The 15312-nt window shown below is 38.5% G+C and overlaps 2 protein-coding genes across 5 annotated transcripts in view; one reads left to right on the top strand and one right to left on the bottom strand.

The window, feature by feature from the left end:
* The window catches only part of trim35-14 (tripartite motif containing 35-14), a 39029-nt gene extending 28665 nt beyond the window's left edge, over positions 1 to 10364 (top strand). The window contains exon 6 of the mRNA XM_079817019.1: positions 7723 to 10364. Within this exon, the coding sequence (XP_079673145.1) occupies positions 7723 to 8237 (515 nt within the window). The 3' untranslated portion in view covers positions 8238 to 10364. The remainder of the gene's footprint in view (positions 1 to 7722) is intronic.
* Positions 10365 to 11356: 992 nt separating this feature from the next.
* The window catches only part of tulp3 (TUB like protein 3), a 38721-nt gene continuing 34765 nt past the window's right edge, over positions 11357 to 15312 (bottom strand). For all 4 annotated transcript variants that reach the window (XM_079817015.1, XM_079817014.1, XM_079817016.1 and 1 more), the window contains one exon: positions 11357 to 14065. In XM_079817015.1, the coding sequence (XP_079673141.1) occupies positions 13932 to 14065 (134 nt within the window). In that variant the 3' untranslated portion in view covers positions 11357 to 13931. The remainder of the gene's footprint in view (positions 14066 to 15312) is intronic.

A 15312-nucleotide genomic window follows, 5' to 3' on the forward strand; every position in this document is an offset into this window, starting at 1 on the left:
TGTCTTGTACAAAAAAAGTGTAAGTTTGCAGCAGGTAGGCTAGCAAAAATATGTTTATGTTAGCTATCGTTACCTGCCTGACGGCAAATGCTGCTTGTAACGAACAGTTAGTGCAACTTTTTTTTCGAACAGACGGAATGACATGAGATTGCTATAGCTTTGTAATATGTTTTGATGAAAGTGGCATAGCATGCTATACTAACTATTATTTATGCTATGCATAAATAACCTGGAATAGTTAATATAGCATGCTATATTAACAATTATTATAAACATTATTTAACCAGAAAGAGGCAGAGGAACATGATTTTTTTCATAGCTTATCTTAATGTGCTAGTGTCGGGATATACGGTAGTGACAGTTTATGCAAATATGACATTATTTTTATGAGTTACCAATAGATCTTGAACAATTACTTTATTCTGTGGCAATTTTTACACTATTACATTTTGAAGTACAGTATCAGGACAACCCACATGTTTGACTGGTACTGTTTACATGTTTTACTGGTACTGCCCACGTTTTACTGGTACTGTTTATTAAACTATTTAACAAGGTATTATAGTCATCGGTTGCAACTTTACAATAACCATCCAGATAATGTTTATAGACAGTTTACAAAACAACTAGTAACCCTAAAGTATTCCCAAAGTGTTAGGAATATCTGGTCCGTCTATCTATGTAAATGTAATGTTTATAGATGTTTAAAAAATGGTTACTTAAAGGTTTTAAAAAAAAATGTAATGATACAGTGGTGTTTTTTGCAAATGTTTTCAAATTGTATGCACAGTATTTGCAACAACAGTATTTGCACTGTAAACCTTTTTATTAATATATAGTGTGGGTGAACTTAAACTGTATGGCTATGCTGCGGTGTGTGTGTGTGTGTGTGTGTGTGTGTGTGTGTGTGTGTGTGTGTGTGTGTGTGTGTGTGTGTGTGTGTGTGTCAGTGTCCTGTCTGTGTGGATGCGTCTCATGTCAGCTAATCAAGGGACACTGACACACACACACACACACACACACACACACACTCAACGCATAGATAGACACGCGTTAGTTTCCTGCTCACATCGAGTTCTCTTTTGCTCTTGAACAACCAATAACACAGAGGATTTTGAGTATTCTCATATTAGAGTCTTAAATTAGTTAAATAACGTCTTAAATGAACTTAAAGAGTTGTGAGGAAATGAGATGCGCGGGACAGCGCGTGAGACCCGCGGCTGTTCTTAAAGTGACAGTAGCACTGATGATGCCTGTCATTAATGTTCATCAAAGAACAACGGGAACAGAGAAAATTGTAGCTTTAATGATGATTCATCTATATTTCATTTATTATTTATGCAGTTAAGGAAGGTTTGATAACTATTACATTTCTGTATAACAGGGAAGGCCATGGGTAAATATAACATTTATTATTTTGGGATATAATCATGGTATATATAACATAATATATATATAACATATATAGGTGGAGGGGTGTTTATTACAACATAATCATGGTTTATGAAGACATTTCATGTGTCCCCGTAAATCAAAATAGCTTTAACAGCATATTAAACAATTTTTTAATAAAAATGTAAAAATGCAGAATGTTTTCTGTGATGGTAGGTTTAGGGGTAGTGTGTGTGTGTGTGTGTGTGTGTGCGATATGTAGGCTTAGGGGTAGTGTAGGGGGATAGAATGTACAGTTTGTACAGTATACAAACCATTAAGTCTATGGAATGCCATCTGCCTGTCTTTCCCCTTCCCCCTCTCTATCTGTGTGTGTGTGTGTGTGTGTGTGTGTGGGGGGGGGGGTCTCTCTCTCACCCTGTGAGTTTGTGTGTGTGCCTTTCTCTCAGTCCTTACCCTCCCCCTCACTCTCACTCTATCATTGTGTTTGTGTGTGTGTGTGTGTGTGTGTGTGTGTGTGTGTGTGTGTGTGTGTGTGTGTGTGTGTGTGTGTGTGTGTGTGTGTGTGTGTGTGTGTGTGTGACTTTCTCTCTTGATCATAATTTAACCCTTTCATATAGGCTATCACAAATAACTATCACTTGAAATAAAAACGTCATGTGATGTGTTTGCCAAGATCACGTATGATGCACATGTCTTTAAATTAATTATTTACTGATATAATATAAATGTATTAAAACATAAATTTCACATGATTTTATAAAAGTGGCTATTTATAATAAACTTCCATAAAATGTAGACACGCATCTTACTCTTACCTGACACTGATATTAAAATCATCTTTGCAGTTTCTGTGATTTGGCTCCATTTATACATTTTTTATTAAAAGAAATTTATTGGACCACCCATATTGAAATGAAAGCATGTTTTATGGTGCATAAGATTGGTGCACAAACGGTAGCTAAGGTAGCTCAAAAACACATGAAGAGAAGTGTTAGAATAAAACAACATCAGCATTCGAATGGTATTCTGAACTCATTCCAATTTGACCTTTGACATAATCTGACATGAAATTCATATAAATTTAATTGATCTCATAGATGTGGCTGTTGTGGTTTGTGGTCATAGCAGCACCAACTGCTGCAGTTAATGTGGTGAATTCAGATGACTTTGACATAGTCCTTTTATGTTTTCCCATTTTAAATGCCTATTGCCTGCCGTGCACAGTTAAACTGATGCCACCGGCTTGGGCCCGTCATCGCTGCTCGCAGCTTTAATTATTATTATTATTTTATCGACTTCTCGGGCACTTTTGGGGCCCTTACCATGCTCAAAAACTCTTGAAACTTTGCACACACATCGGAATGCGCGGCCATCAGAGCCGGGCTGAAGCTGGTACCCGGGCGTGGCAGGGGGGCTCGACAGCGCCCCCTAAAGTGGTGTCTGAAAACTTGGTCTATATATCAAACACACTTGCACGTACATGTATGAAACTCGGTACACATATAGACCTCATCGGGCCAAACAACTTTCGTGCTCTAAGTTACGTGTCAGCCCAACAGGAAGTGAGCTAATATGGGTTGTTCTGAAAACACATGCTCTGGAATTTAATATACTCCTCCGAGGCCATTGTTTCAATCAGTGCCAAACTCGGTCAGCATGAAGTCAAGACACAGAGGATGCTAAATTGCGAACGGATTTTTGATATCTTAAACGGTTTGGCCGTGGCGAAGCAACGAATTTATGGCGAGAAAAGGTAAACAGGAAGTGTGTAATAACTTGTGCAAACATTGACTGATTTGGATGAAACTTCAGCTGTGTGTTCGTTGTAAGAGGCCGATCACATGGATATGACTTTTGTGAGTCAAAGTTATAGCGCCACCAACTGGCAGCAGGAAGTGTGTCACTTTCAAAAATGCTTTGAATCACCATCTTATTTTCACACGATTGACTTCAAACTTCATCAGTATAATGTGAAAACATGACAGATAGAGACATATGAATGAATTCCTGATATTTCAAATAATGCTGCCATGGCAACATGTCAAAGTTTAATAATGTTTTTGACTGTTTGTGTGCCCTCCCCTCTATCACCAAAAGGGGGCAGTGTTGTATTATTTTTGAAACTCCCTTTCTCTCTCTCTCTCTCTCTCTCTCTCTGTGCTTGCTTATGTGATTTATGAGGACACAAATGTGTATGATGACATGGGTATTGTATTACAACGTAGTGGTTAATGTGGACATGAACTATGACACTATATCAGTACAGGACTCATTTTCTAAATGACATTTGAGTTACAATTCTTTTCACCTGACAGCCGTGATTTCATGTACTCATTCAGACAGAACTCTTTTTTTAAAACAGGAGTGTGAGTGTGTTTTCTATACATGTGCTTTACAGAAGGTCATGTGCTGTGTTTGCAAAGATCACTTTTGACACATTTGTCTTTAAATTCATACTGACATAGTTCAAATTTATTTTAAAAAAAAATTCACATTATTTTCTACAAGTGTCTGTTTATAAGTGTCTTTTTTCACAGAAAGTTTTTGTTTAAACGTGAATATTTGTATAATTCAGGGTCTAAGTTTTTACGTTCTCCTCGTAGGTGATTTATTCAATCTCCACCAAACTCGGTCAACGTGAAACGGAAGCTTAACGCATTAAAAATATTTAACGCAAATAACACAGCGTCCGTTTTTATATCCATTTTTGCTTAGCGTTACATGATCACGCTCCTATTCATGTAAATGCTTCCAAGCGCGACAAGACACAAGAGCGCGCGCTGTATGCCAGTGTCCTGTCTGTGTGTGTGTGTGTGTGTGTGTGTCAGTGTCCTGTCTGTGTGTGTGTGTGTGTGTGTGTGTGTGTCCTGTCTGTGTGTGTGTGTGTGTGTGTGTCAGTGTCCTGTCTGTGTGGATGCGTCTCATGTCAGCTAATCAAGGGACACTGACACACACACACACACACACAAACACACACACACACACTCGACGCATAGATAGACTCGCGTCAGTTTCCTGCTCACATCGAGTTCTCTTTTGCTGTTGAACAAACAATAACACAGAGGATTTTGAGTATTCTCATACTGTCTTAAATTAGTTAAATAACGTCTTAAATGAACTTTAAAGAGTTGTGAGGAAATGAGATGCGCGGGACCGCGCGTGAGATCCGCGGTTGTTCTTAAAGTGACAGGAGCACTGATGATGCCTGTCATTAATGTTCATCAAAGAACAACGGGAACAGAGAAAATTGTAGCTTTAATGATGATTCATCTATATTTCATTTATTATTTATGCAGTTAAGGAAGGTTTGATAACTATTACATTTCTGTATAACAGGGAAGGCCATGGGTAAATATAACATTTATTATTTTGGGTTTATGTAAAGATTTTTTTAAGTTCACTTAAATTAAAAGTTGTTTTTTAAAGACTAATAAATGTTGAAATTGGGAGCTTTCAGTTATACTGTAATGTAACGTCATTAATGTTTCATAGAGAATTTAGTATCAGTGATACTGGTCTTCATTCATAAAAAATGACAATACAACACATATTTACAATATGCTGTCTTTAAATTGTTTCTAAATTAATTTGGAGAGTAACTGAAATTATTACAATATCAAAATATTACAAACTTAAAATATTAAAAACTTGCGATTAATCGTGATTAATTACAGAAAAAAATGTGATTAATTAGTTAATTTTTTACTTTACAGTCATTAGCTCTGACCAACAGGAAGTCAGATATTTTGGTTTGAACGTGAATATTTGTATAATTTCTCTTAGCATGCTTGAAATTGCTTGAAACTCAACACACACATCAGAGATGTCAGTCAGTGGAAATGGGCAAAGCCTCAGAAATGCGTGTGTTGGAGGGGTGTTTATTACAACATAATCATGGTTTATGAAGACATTTCATGTGTCCCCGTAAATAAAAATAGCTTTAACAGCATACTAAACAATTTTTTAATAAAAATGTAAAAATGCAGAATGTTTTCTGTGATGGTAGGTTTAGGGGTAGTGTGTGTGTGTGTGTGTGTGTGTGTGTGTGTGTGATATGTAGGCTTAGGGGTAGTGTAGGGGGATAGAATGTACAGTTTTTACAGTATACAAACCATTAAGTCTATGGAATGCCATCTGCCTGTCTTTCCCCTTCCCCCTCTCTATCTGTGTGTGTGTGTGTGGGGGGGGTCTCTCTCTCACCCTGTGAGTTTGTGTGTGTGCCTTTCTCTCAGTCCTTCCCCTCCCCCTCACTCTCACTCTATCATTGTGTGTGTGTGTGTGTGTGTGCCTTTCTCTTTTGATCATAATTTAACCCTTTCATATAGGCTATCACAAATAACTATCACTTAAAATAAAAACGTCATGTGATGTGTTTGCCAAGATCACGTATGATGCACATGTCTTTAAATTAATTATTTACTGATATAATATAAATGTATTAAAACATAAATTTCACATGATTTTATAAAAGTGGCTATTTATAATAAACTTCCATAAAATGTAGACACGCATCTTACTCTTACCTGACACTGATATTAAAATCATCTTTGCAGTTTCTGTGATTTGGCTCCATTTATACATTTTTTATTAAAAAGAATTTATTGGACCACCCATATTGAAATGAAAGCATGTTTTATGGTGCATAAGATTGGTGCACAAACGGTAGCTAAGGTAGCTCAAAAACACATGAAGAGAAGTGTTAGAATAAAACAACATCAGCATTCGAATGGTATTCTGAACTCATTCCAATTTGACCTTTGACATAATCTGACATGAAATTCATATAAATTTAATTGATCTCATAGATGTGGCTGTTGTGGTCATAGCAGCACCAACTGCTGCAGTTAATGTGGTGAATTCAGATGACTTTGACATAGTCCTTTTATGTTTTCCCATTTTAAATGCCTATTGCCTGCCGTGCACAGTTAAGCTGATGCCACCGGCGTGGCGGTGCCACCGGCTTGGGCCCGTCATCGCTGCTCGCAGCTTTAATTCTAATTTAATTTATAGATCAAATTTCAGAATATAAAAAGAAAGCTGAAGCATATCCTATATTTAATAAGATTATGGAAAAATGCCTTTTATAAAAAGGTAAAAATATCACAAATATGCATATTTAAATATGTCAAAGCTGATTAAACACAGGTGAGAATATTGCGTGAGAATAGATTATATTTACAAAAAAAAGCAAATGTTTTACTCTGACAAGTGAATGACAGATTTACTTGTCCGGAGGACAAGCGTGTGAACCGGCTTAATGTCGAGCCCTGTTACATATAAAAATACGAATTGAAAAATTTGATTTCATGCCGACTTTAAGAAATGCATGGATCCAATTTACTGTTACACATGCGTTACCTTTCTTGAAAGTTTGCAAGTATTGAATCGAGTCTTCTTGCGCTTGAATATTTAAATTGGCCTGGCTTTAAAACACGTTCAAATGAAATAATGTCACGTGTCAGCCATCTTCCTTTCTTTAGTGGCATGGATGCCATGAAAGTACAATAGAGACAGAGCGACACGCGTCATAATCTGAAGGCCACGCCCACCGGGGGGGAAAACAATCGACCGCCCTCCATTGACTTTGCATTGCGTGAAGCGGTTTCTTTGTAATTTCGGACTTATAACAAAAAACAGAACAATGTCTAAAAGCGGATATGTGACAAAGTGTACAGCAAACAAGCTAAACAAAACCCACAACCAAAACAACAGACGTTTTTATAAGCTATTGACCCAAAAAACGAGCGTTTAAGGACAAAAAAGTGGATACAGGCCATTGAGACACATTATATTACACTGAGAAGTACACACACTACAGGGGAACGTAATCAGAGACAGGAAATATAACATATAAACTTGACATTTGGATATTTGACTTAACAGTGACAACATATTTACTACACACATACGCACACTGAGACATACTGAGTGTCAGGATCCCAAAATGTCCCCATTCTTCAGCTGAAGCGTCACGTTTTACTGCCTTTATCCACTTTTGTCTCCTTAAACTCTCGTTTTTTTGGGTCGACAGCTTATAAAAACTTGTGTTTTTTAGCTTGTTTGCTGTACACTTTGTCACATATCAGCTTTTAGACATTGTTCTGTTTTTGTTATAAGTCCGAAATGACAAGGATGCCGCTTCACGCAATGCAAAGTCAATGGAGGGCGTTCGATTGTGTTCCCCCCCGGTGTGGGCGTGGCCTAAATACGTTCTGTCTCTATAAAAGAAAGTTTGAGACTCTGGTCCCCATCCACTTTTTTATTGTGTGGACAACGCAAACACACACACATACTGACGCTGTAGTTGACGCTCATCTGTGTTTACAGCTCCTGTGACTCTTGACCCAGACACTGCCTCCAGTAAGCTGATGGTGTCACGGGATTGCACCAGCGTTCAATACATGGAAATGAAAAGGCAAGTGTCTGATGACCCGGAGCGGCTGTATGTGGGAGTCCTGGCCTCACAGGGCTTCAGCTCGGGTCTCCACTGCTGGGACGTAGAGGTCCGAGACAATGACCACTGGACACTGGGAGTGGTGGGGGAAACGGTGAACCGCAAAAAACTATACAAAATGGATCCAAAGAGTCGTTTCTGGTGTTTTCGTTACGTGGATGGGAAATACAAGAAAGGTAATAATCCTGCCAAAGATATTGATGACAACGAGAGGCCACATATCATCCGCCTGCAGCTGGACTTCCACCAAGGAGAGCTGAGGTTCATTGAACCCTTCAGAAACAGAACTTTGTGCACCTTCACCGGTGGATTTCCAGAGAGGGTGTTCCCGTATTTCTGCACTGGAGATTTGTGCGTGCCACTTAATGTTTTTCCGGCACATTCGTAAACCACAACTCATGTGATGCTGTGTTTTGTGCATGCGCCATCTTTCTTTAAGGGCGTTTTCACACCTACCTTGTTTGGTCCGGATTTTCGGACTTTTCAATTTGGTCCGAATCAAAATTTAAGTTGTGAAACCTCCACCGTACCACGGTCCGGACCAAACAGACGAAATTTGGTCCGACGAAAAGAGGTCGTGTCTCGGTCCGGATCAAACTGAACAAAGGTTCGGTTCGTTCCTAGTGTGAAAGTATTTTCTGTATGGTTCATACTTTCAGACCATTTACAGGAAGTTCCTGTTTATGTTTAAATATTATAACGTTATTTTTAAATTCAATCTAGGCTACATTGATTATGAAAAGTGAAAATATGCGCAATATGTCAGTAGACAGAAATAATTTTGAACGAAATTTTGTATGATTTTGCTTAGAAAGCATTTCTTTAATGGGAATTTCGTTTTGTATAAATTGTATCTTAATTTTAATCAACGTTTACTCAGATAATTGCCTGGATTTAATAAATAAGAAGCAAATAGTCTATAGCAGACAATAATCGCGGGAGCGATCACATGCTTTACACATGAACTGGAGCGTCTCAAATAAACCCAAACTCAGCAGATACTCGTCTCACAAACATGAGAAATATGTCTATATAAAGCTTGAAATGTCCACTTTTAAACGTAACGAATACAAAAAATAGTCCAGCAATGGGCTCTGTTCAATAGTGGCAACGATATGCGTCCGTTCATTCACTCTTGTCAAAGACACACGTCCGTTTACAAACCAATCAGTGTCCAGATGCCGCCCACATAGATGAAGACGAGTTGACGCAAGTGTGTCATGTAAAGTTCTTTAGTGCGCTCGCATAATTGCAATGTGAAACCAAACCAAAACTAACCGAATATATAAAAAGTATCAAAACATGAACTTCGGTTCGGACCTTGGTGCGGACTTTCAGGTGTGAAAACGCCCTAAAACTATTTGGTTTGATGATCTATCAAATGCAATGACCTTTCAAGCATTTATAACTGTGCGTTCACACCAGACGCAAAAAAATCGCTGGTAGGGTTAGTTAAGGATTATTTCTGTTATATTATGTTCTTTCCTTTGGCGCCACTTTTTGTTTGTCTTCCCAATCTTTTTTATTTATTATTGCATTGTACATAGATCACCATTATATTACTGGAACTAGTGGCTTCGGCTTTTATGTGAATAAATCCAGTAATTTTCTCTTGCAAAGTTTTGTCTGTCATGTTCTTCCAGCCTACTTCACATCATAGCAGCATTTTAATATGTTGATGTTACGACATATTCCCTAGGCCTTTTAAAGATCGTAACATGGACGCTTGAACATTTTGAGTTTACTCGCTTCATTCGCGCTAGGGATCGAGCGATATGGATTTTTTTAGTGCCGATGCCGATACCGATTTTTTTTCATCAGCAGTAGCAGACATTACACAGCTCAGTGCCTTCACGCAGTTCATGATATAGCCGATGGTTGTAAATTGATAAAAAAATCGGCCGATAAATATCGGTGGCCGATACATCGGAGCATCCCTAGCCAAAACTGTTATCCAATCATAGCAGTAGGCGATTACTTCCAAGTCTTCAATGCGGCACGCCCATAAAAACAGAGCGTTTCAGGAGCTAGACTCAAAACCAGGGTAGAAAATAGCCAATTACTTGTTCATTATGATGTTTCTGAATTTAAAAATCATGCAAACGTCATAAGTTGACCTCAGACAACAGTATAAAATTTTTTAAAAGCCAGTTCATCAAAACGCCCACAAGATGTCGCCATTTATCGGTGAATCTGATATTACAAAACCGATACCCGATTATGGGAAAATGCTTAAAAATCGGGAAAACGATATATTGGTCGATCTCTAACCTTAAAGCGTGTGTTTTTGATATTTGAGAATTTAAAACATGATCAAAGCAGTAATCTATTGCAATAACAAAAGTTTAAATGAGTGAGAAAGTAACAAATATCGATATTGGTGAATCGTCCAATAACTGTTGGTTAAAATCTGTTTTAAATCCTATAGGTGTATTCCTAATAATTAGTCAGTGCATATGATCTGATGTTTGTCTCAAATTGTCTATATGAAAAGCAATAAAGGCCTATTTGATGTACCGGTGTGATATTGTTGTATGGTGATCACATTTGACTGATCCAGCTGCTTGAGTTCTGGCTGATATTGTGGAAGATAATAATTAATAACCTATCTGAGTAAACCATGAGCTTTCATAAATATTCCTACCTGAGGGTGTATGTCAACATAATTAGCTTTATATTCTCCAAGGGCTACAGAAACTGTGTGCATTATTTATCCAAGGGAATCTTGATAGTGTATTAATCTATTTAACCAGCAAATCGTTTCACCTGTCGGTAAACAAACACTCCTCATGAACTAAAATCGTTCGCCTGAAGAGGTAACGTTAGCTAACATTAGCAACCACAGCAACTCGAGTAGATTTCCTTCATGTCAGGTAACAACTTAAATGATATACAAATAATGTCATTGTTTATCGCTTTATTATAATGCTATTTAAATATCACAAATATAACTAACCTTTGTCTAACAGTGCTAGGGATGATTACATTTTTAAAATGTACTTCGGACACTTTATAATCTCCATTTAATGTTTGATATTTCCTCACTTTGCAAAACTCTTATTATATAATTAATTTGTCGTTGGGTCAAAGTGACTCACCTCAGAAAAGGCGCCATTTTGTGTCAGTCGTACGCGCCGCTCTCCTGTTAGTACGCATGCGCAAATTACGCCAGTTTTGTAATTCTTAAAAAAATAAACTGACATTTGATTTCCAAGGACTAAGGATCTTCTTTTTGAATGATTAATAAACACGATACTGATTTAACAGTGTTTATCACATTATAATGAGGTTAACATGGACATGAAAATGTATATTTTAATATATAAGTGAGAAAAAATATATAGCAAATCAGGTAGAAAAGGCCTAAGAATCTGTGCCACGGTTGCAGATTTAAAACTCTGGGAAATGTTTGGCCTTGACGGATAAATATGTAGCAGGTTTTGTATTTCCAGCCCACGTGTAACACAATAAACAGACAAGAGTAATGCATTTTTCTTTTCTTTTTTTAAATATTTGACTTTTAATAACTGTATTTCTACCAATAGTGTCATCATAAAGTACAGTTTGTGCAAACAGGTTATCGTTTTAAAATGAAAACAAAAATGTTTTGCTTTTTTAACATACATATATATCAGTAAACTCTTGACACACACACACACACACACACACACACACACACACACACACACACACACACACACACACACACACACACACACACACACACACACACACACACACAGATGATGAATATCAACACACACATCAATCATATCAATAGGAACACACACTAAACAGGAACAAATGTGCTTGAACTTCCCTTTTTCTAGTTTCTCATGATGTAAACTCAGCATTCAGGCACTATTTACACTACAGACACATGTTAAGGCAACTTTCACAATCACATGCAGCAGCGGTAATAACCAGAAGTGTGTGTCAGTTCTCAAAGGTTAACACAAGGGCACGAGAGGAGGATTGAGACGCACGTGGCCAGCGTTTCTCCTCATTTATCAGCATGCAGTGTGTTTTCTCAGGGATTGTTAGTGAGCAAAGACCACGTTTAAAAACAGAAAGTGTTAAAAATGTCATATTCCAACATGAAGGCACAAACACAACATCATCTGAATAAAGAAAACACATACTCATATCACCCCAATATCAAAAGGGAAAAATTTCTTATATTGTACCTGAAGAAAATGATGCATATTTTTAGGACCATTAATGCATCTGTGATTCTCATTTACTGTCATACAGTTTAACACCATTTTGTGTTGTTGTTGATTTGTTTTCTTCATGCAAAATATAACTTCTTTTAAAGTCTTATGGGGTGAAATCTGACCAGAAATGGTTCTTAAAGGGATAGTTCTCCTTAAAATGAAAACTTAATCATCATTTACTCACCCTGGTGTTGTTGTAATGCCGTACATAAACATTTTTGTTTTAAAGTAGCAAAAGTATCACAGAATGATCCAATGTGACACATCATACACGATATTGCCAAAGGTTTTGTGACGCCGAGTGATGTTGGACGAGAAGGCCTGGCTCTCAGTCTCCGCTCTAATTCGTCCCAAAGCTGTTCTATCGGGTTGAGGTCAGGACTCAAGTTCCTCCACACCAAACTCGCTCATCCATGTCTTTATGGAGCGACGCTTTGTGCACATTTTGGGACAGGAAGGGGCCGTCCCCAAACTGTTCCCACAAAGTTGGGAGCGTGAAATTGTCCAAAATGTCTTGGTGAAGCATTAAGAGTTCCTTTCACTGGAACTAACCCCTGAAAAACAACCCCACCCCATAATCCCCCCTCCACCAAACTTTACACTCGGCACAATGCAGTCAGGCAAGTCCCGTTCTCCTGGCAACCGCCAAACCCAGACTCGTCCATGGGATTGGCGGACAGAGAAGCGTGATTGGTCACTCCAGAGAACACGTCTCCACCGCTCTAGAGTCCAGTGGCGGCACACTTTACCCCACTGCATCGCTTTGGTGATGTAAGGCTTGGATGAGCTGCTCGGCCATGGAAACCCATTCCATGAAGCTCTACACACTGTTCTTGAGCTCATCTGAAGGCCACAGAAGGTCTGGAGCTCTTGACTATGCAGAAAGTTGGTGTGACCCTCAGCATGCGCTGACCCCGCTTTGTGATTTCACTTCGTGGCTGAGTTGCCGTTGTTCCCAATCGCTTCCACTTTGTTATAACACCACTAACAGTTGAGCGTGGAATATTGAAGAGCGCAAACAGGGCATTTTTTAACATTTCTCCTTTCGCGGTCCAAAAAAGAAAGAAGGGATACAGGCATTAGAACAACACCAGGGTGAGTAAACGAAGACTTCATTATCATTTTAAAGTGAACGAACCCTTTAACTGTGAGATTCTCCCTATAGACGTACTTCTCAAATCCATCAGACACTTGCAGAACATCACAGAAAATATCATGTCTTTTCTATTGGTCCATTAAAGCACAAATCCCACGCATCTTCTCTTTTCACACTGCAAAAAATGCTTTTCTTACTTAGTATTTTTGTCTTGTTTTCCGTCCAAATATAAAAAAAATCTTACATTAAGAAGCATTTACTAGACAAGCTTTTTGTCTTGTTTTGGGGGAAAATAACTCAAAATAATCTGCCAATGGGGTAAGCAAAATAATCTTAATTCAAACAGAAAACAAGATTATTTTTCTTACTCCATTGGCAGATTATTTTGCTTATTTTAAGCAAAAACTTCCTTAATTTTGAGTTATTTTCCCCCCCCAAAAAGACAAAAACTTTAGCTTGTCTAGTAAATGCTTCTTAATGTAAGATTTTTTGATATTTGGACTGAAAACAAGACAAAAATACTAAGTAAGAAAAGCATTTTTTGCAGTTCAGGAGAGAAAGCATAACTTAAGCGATAATCTTACCAGGTAGTGAAATGTTAAATGATTAGATGTGTTTCATTTACAAAACATAATTTATTTGGTCCTTTCTTCTGATTCATTTTAGTGGAATTTCACAAATCCTCTTCCTCGGGCGTCACGTGGAGAGACGAGGCGATTGTGCTCTAGTGTCCTGAGTGTGTGTGTGTGTGTGTGTGTGTGTCACAGCGTCACTCGCAAGCCAGTTTGCTGTCGAAGCTGGACAGGCCAATGGCAAACGCCTGCAGGGCACACATGGGGTAGTTAAAGTCCAGAGTGAAGATGTCCTCCGCCACACGGCCAAACTGCATCACGATGTAGTCCGCTGAAAACACACACACACACACACACACACACACACACACACACACACACACACACACACACACACACACACACACACACACACACACACACACACACACACACACACACACACACACACACACACACACACACACACACACACACACACACACACACACACACACACACACACACACACAAACACACAATCACCAAAGGAAAGACAAACCTTCCTGGAAAGTCCATTATATGAGGAGCAGGCTAACACCGATCAGGCATAACATAATGAACAGCTGTTAGTGGGATATATTAGCCAGCAAGTGAACATTTTGTCCTCAGAGTTGATGTGTTAGAAACAGGAAAAATGGGACAGCGTAAGCGAGTTTGACGAGGGCCAAATTGAGCTATCGGTAAGCCCCTCCCCTCGAACGCAGATGAGCCAATAGCAGTTGAGTATCAGTTGCGCTGGGACCGGAACTCGGACATCTTTAGGTTTCAGCGCCATAGAGAAACATTATCCGAAGCTCTCATCGGTTTGATGGTGTTTATGCTACAGAAATGCTCAAATGTCGTGCCTGAGGTTCTGTAACACTGACTCCAGCGATCCTGAGAGGATTTTCTGTTTGACAAACTCTCGTTAAGTTACGATTAAAATCCCAGCTAACATACAAACCGAAATAACTAACTGTTCTCACGTCATGTAGGTCAAAAACACGAAGGTCTACATTTCACTGCCTCTCCATATTAAACTGGTCATATGTAAATTAATGTAATTTTAGATATGTTTAAGGTCTACATTATCTGACTCCTATTCTGATGGGTATTATAGTGAAAGGAAGAGCTCGCACGCAGTTTATCAGAGTTGTTTTGCAGATACAAAGTTGACCAGTTATTAACTTCACCCTCGAAAAGTCATAAGCTCAGTGTGTATGTTTGTTTACTGTTAGAGTGTGTTTGTGTAATTTGCTGTGTGTGTTAATGGTAATGCAACGGAGAGAGAGAGTTTGTGAATGAGACGTTAATGCACACTTCTTATGCGTTGTTTGTTCAGCTCTTACGATGATTTTTTTGGAGTGAAAAAGGACATAATAAACCATCAGTAAAGTTTGTCCATCATTCAGACGGGATATACGCTACAATCTGTGTCCAAAAACATCTCAGGATTGGGTTTTCACACTGACAGCTGTCACTGTAAGATATAGCAACTCCGTTTGTTTGTCCGAGTTAGCAACAGTAACTAAGGGGGGCGGGGCTTACCCGATAGGT

This window comes from Gobio gobio (assembly GCF_949357685.1).
Source record: "Gobio gobio genome assembly, chromosome: 5".
Taxonomy (NCBI): Eukaryota; Metazoa; Chordata; class Actinopteri; order Cypriniformes; family Gobionidae; genus Gobio; species Gobio gobio.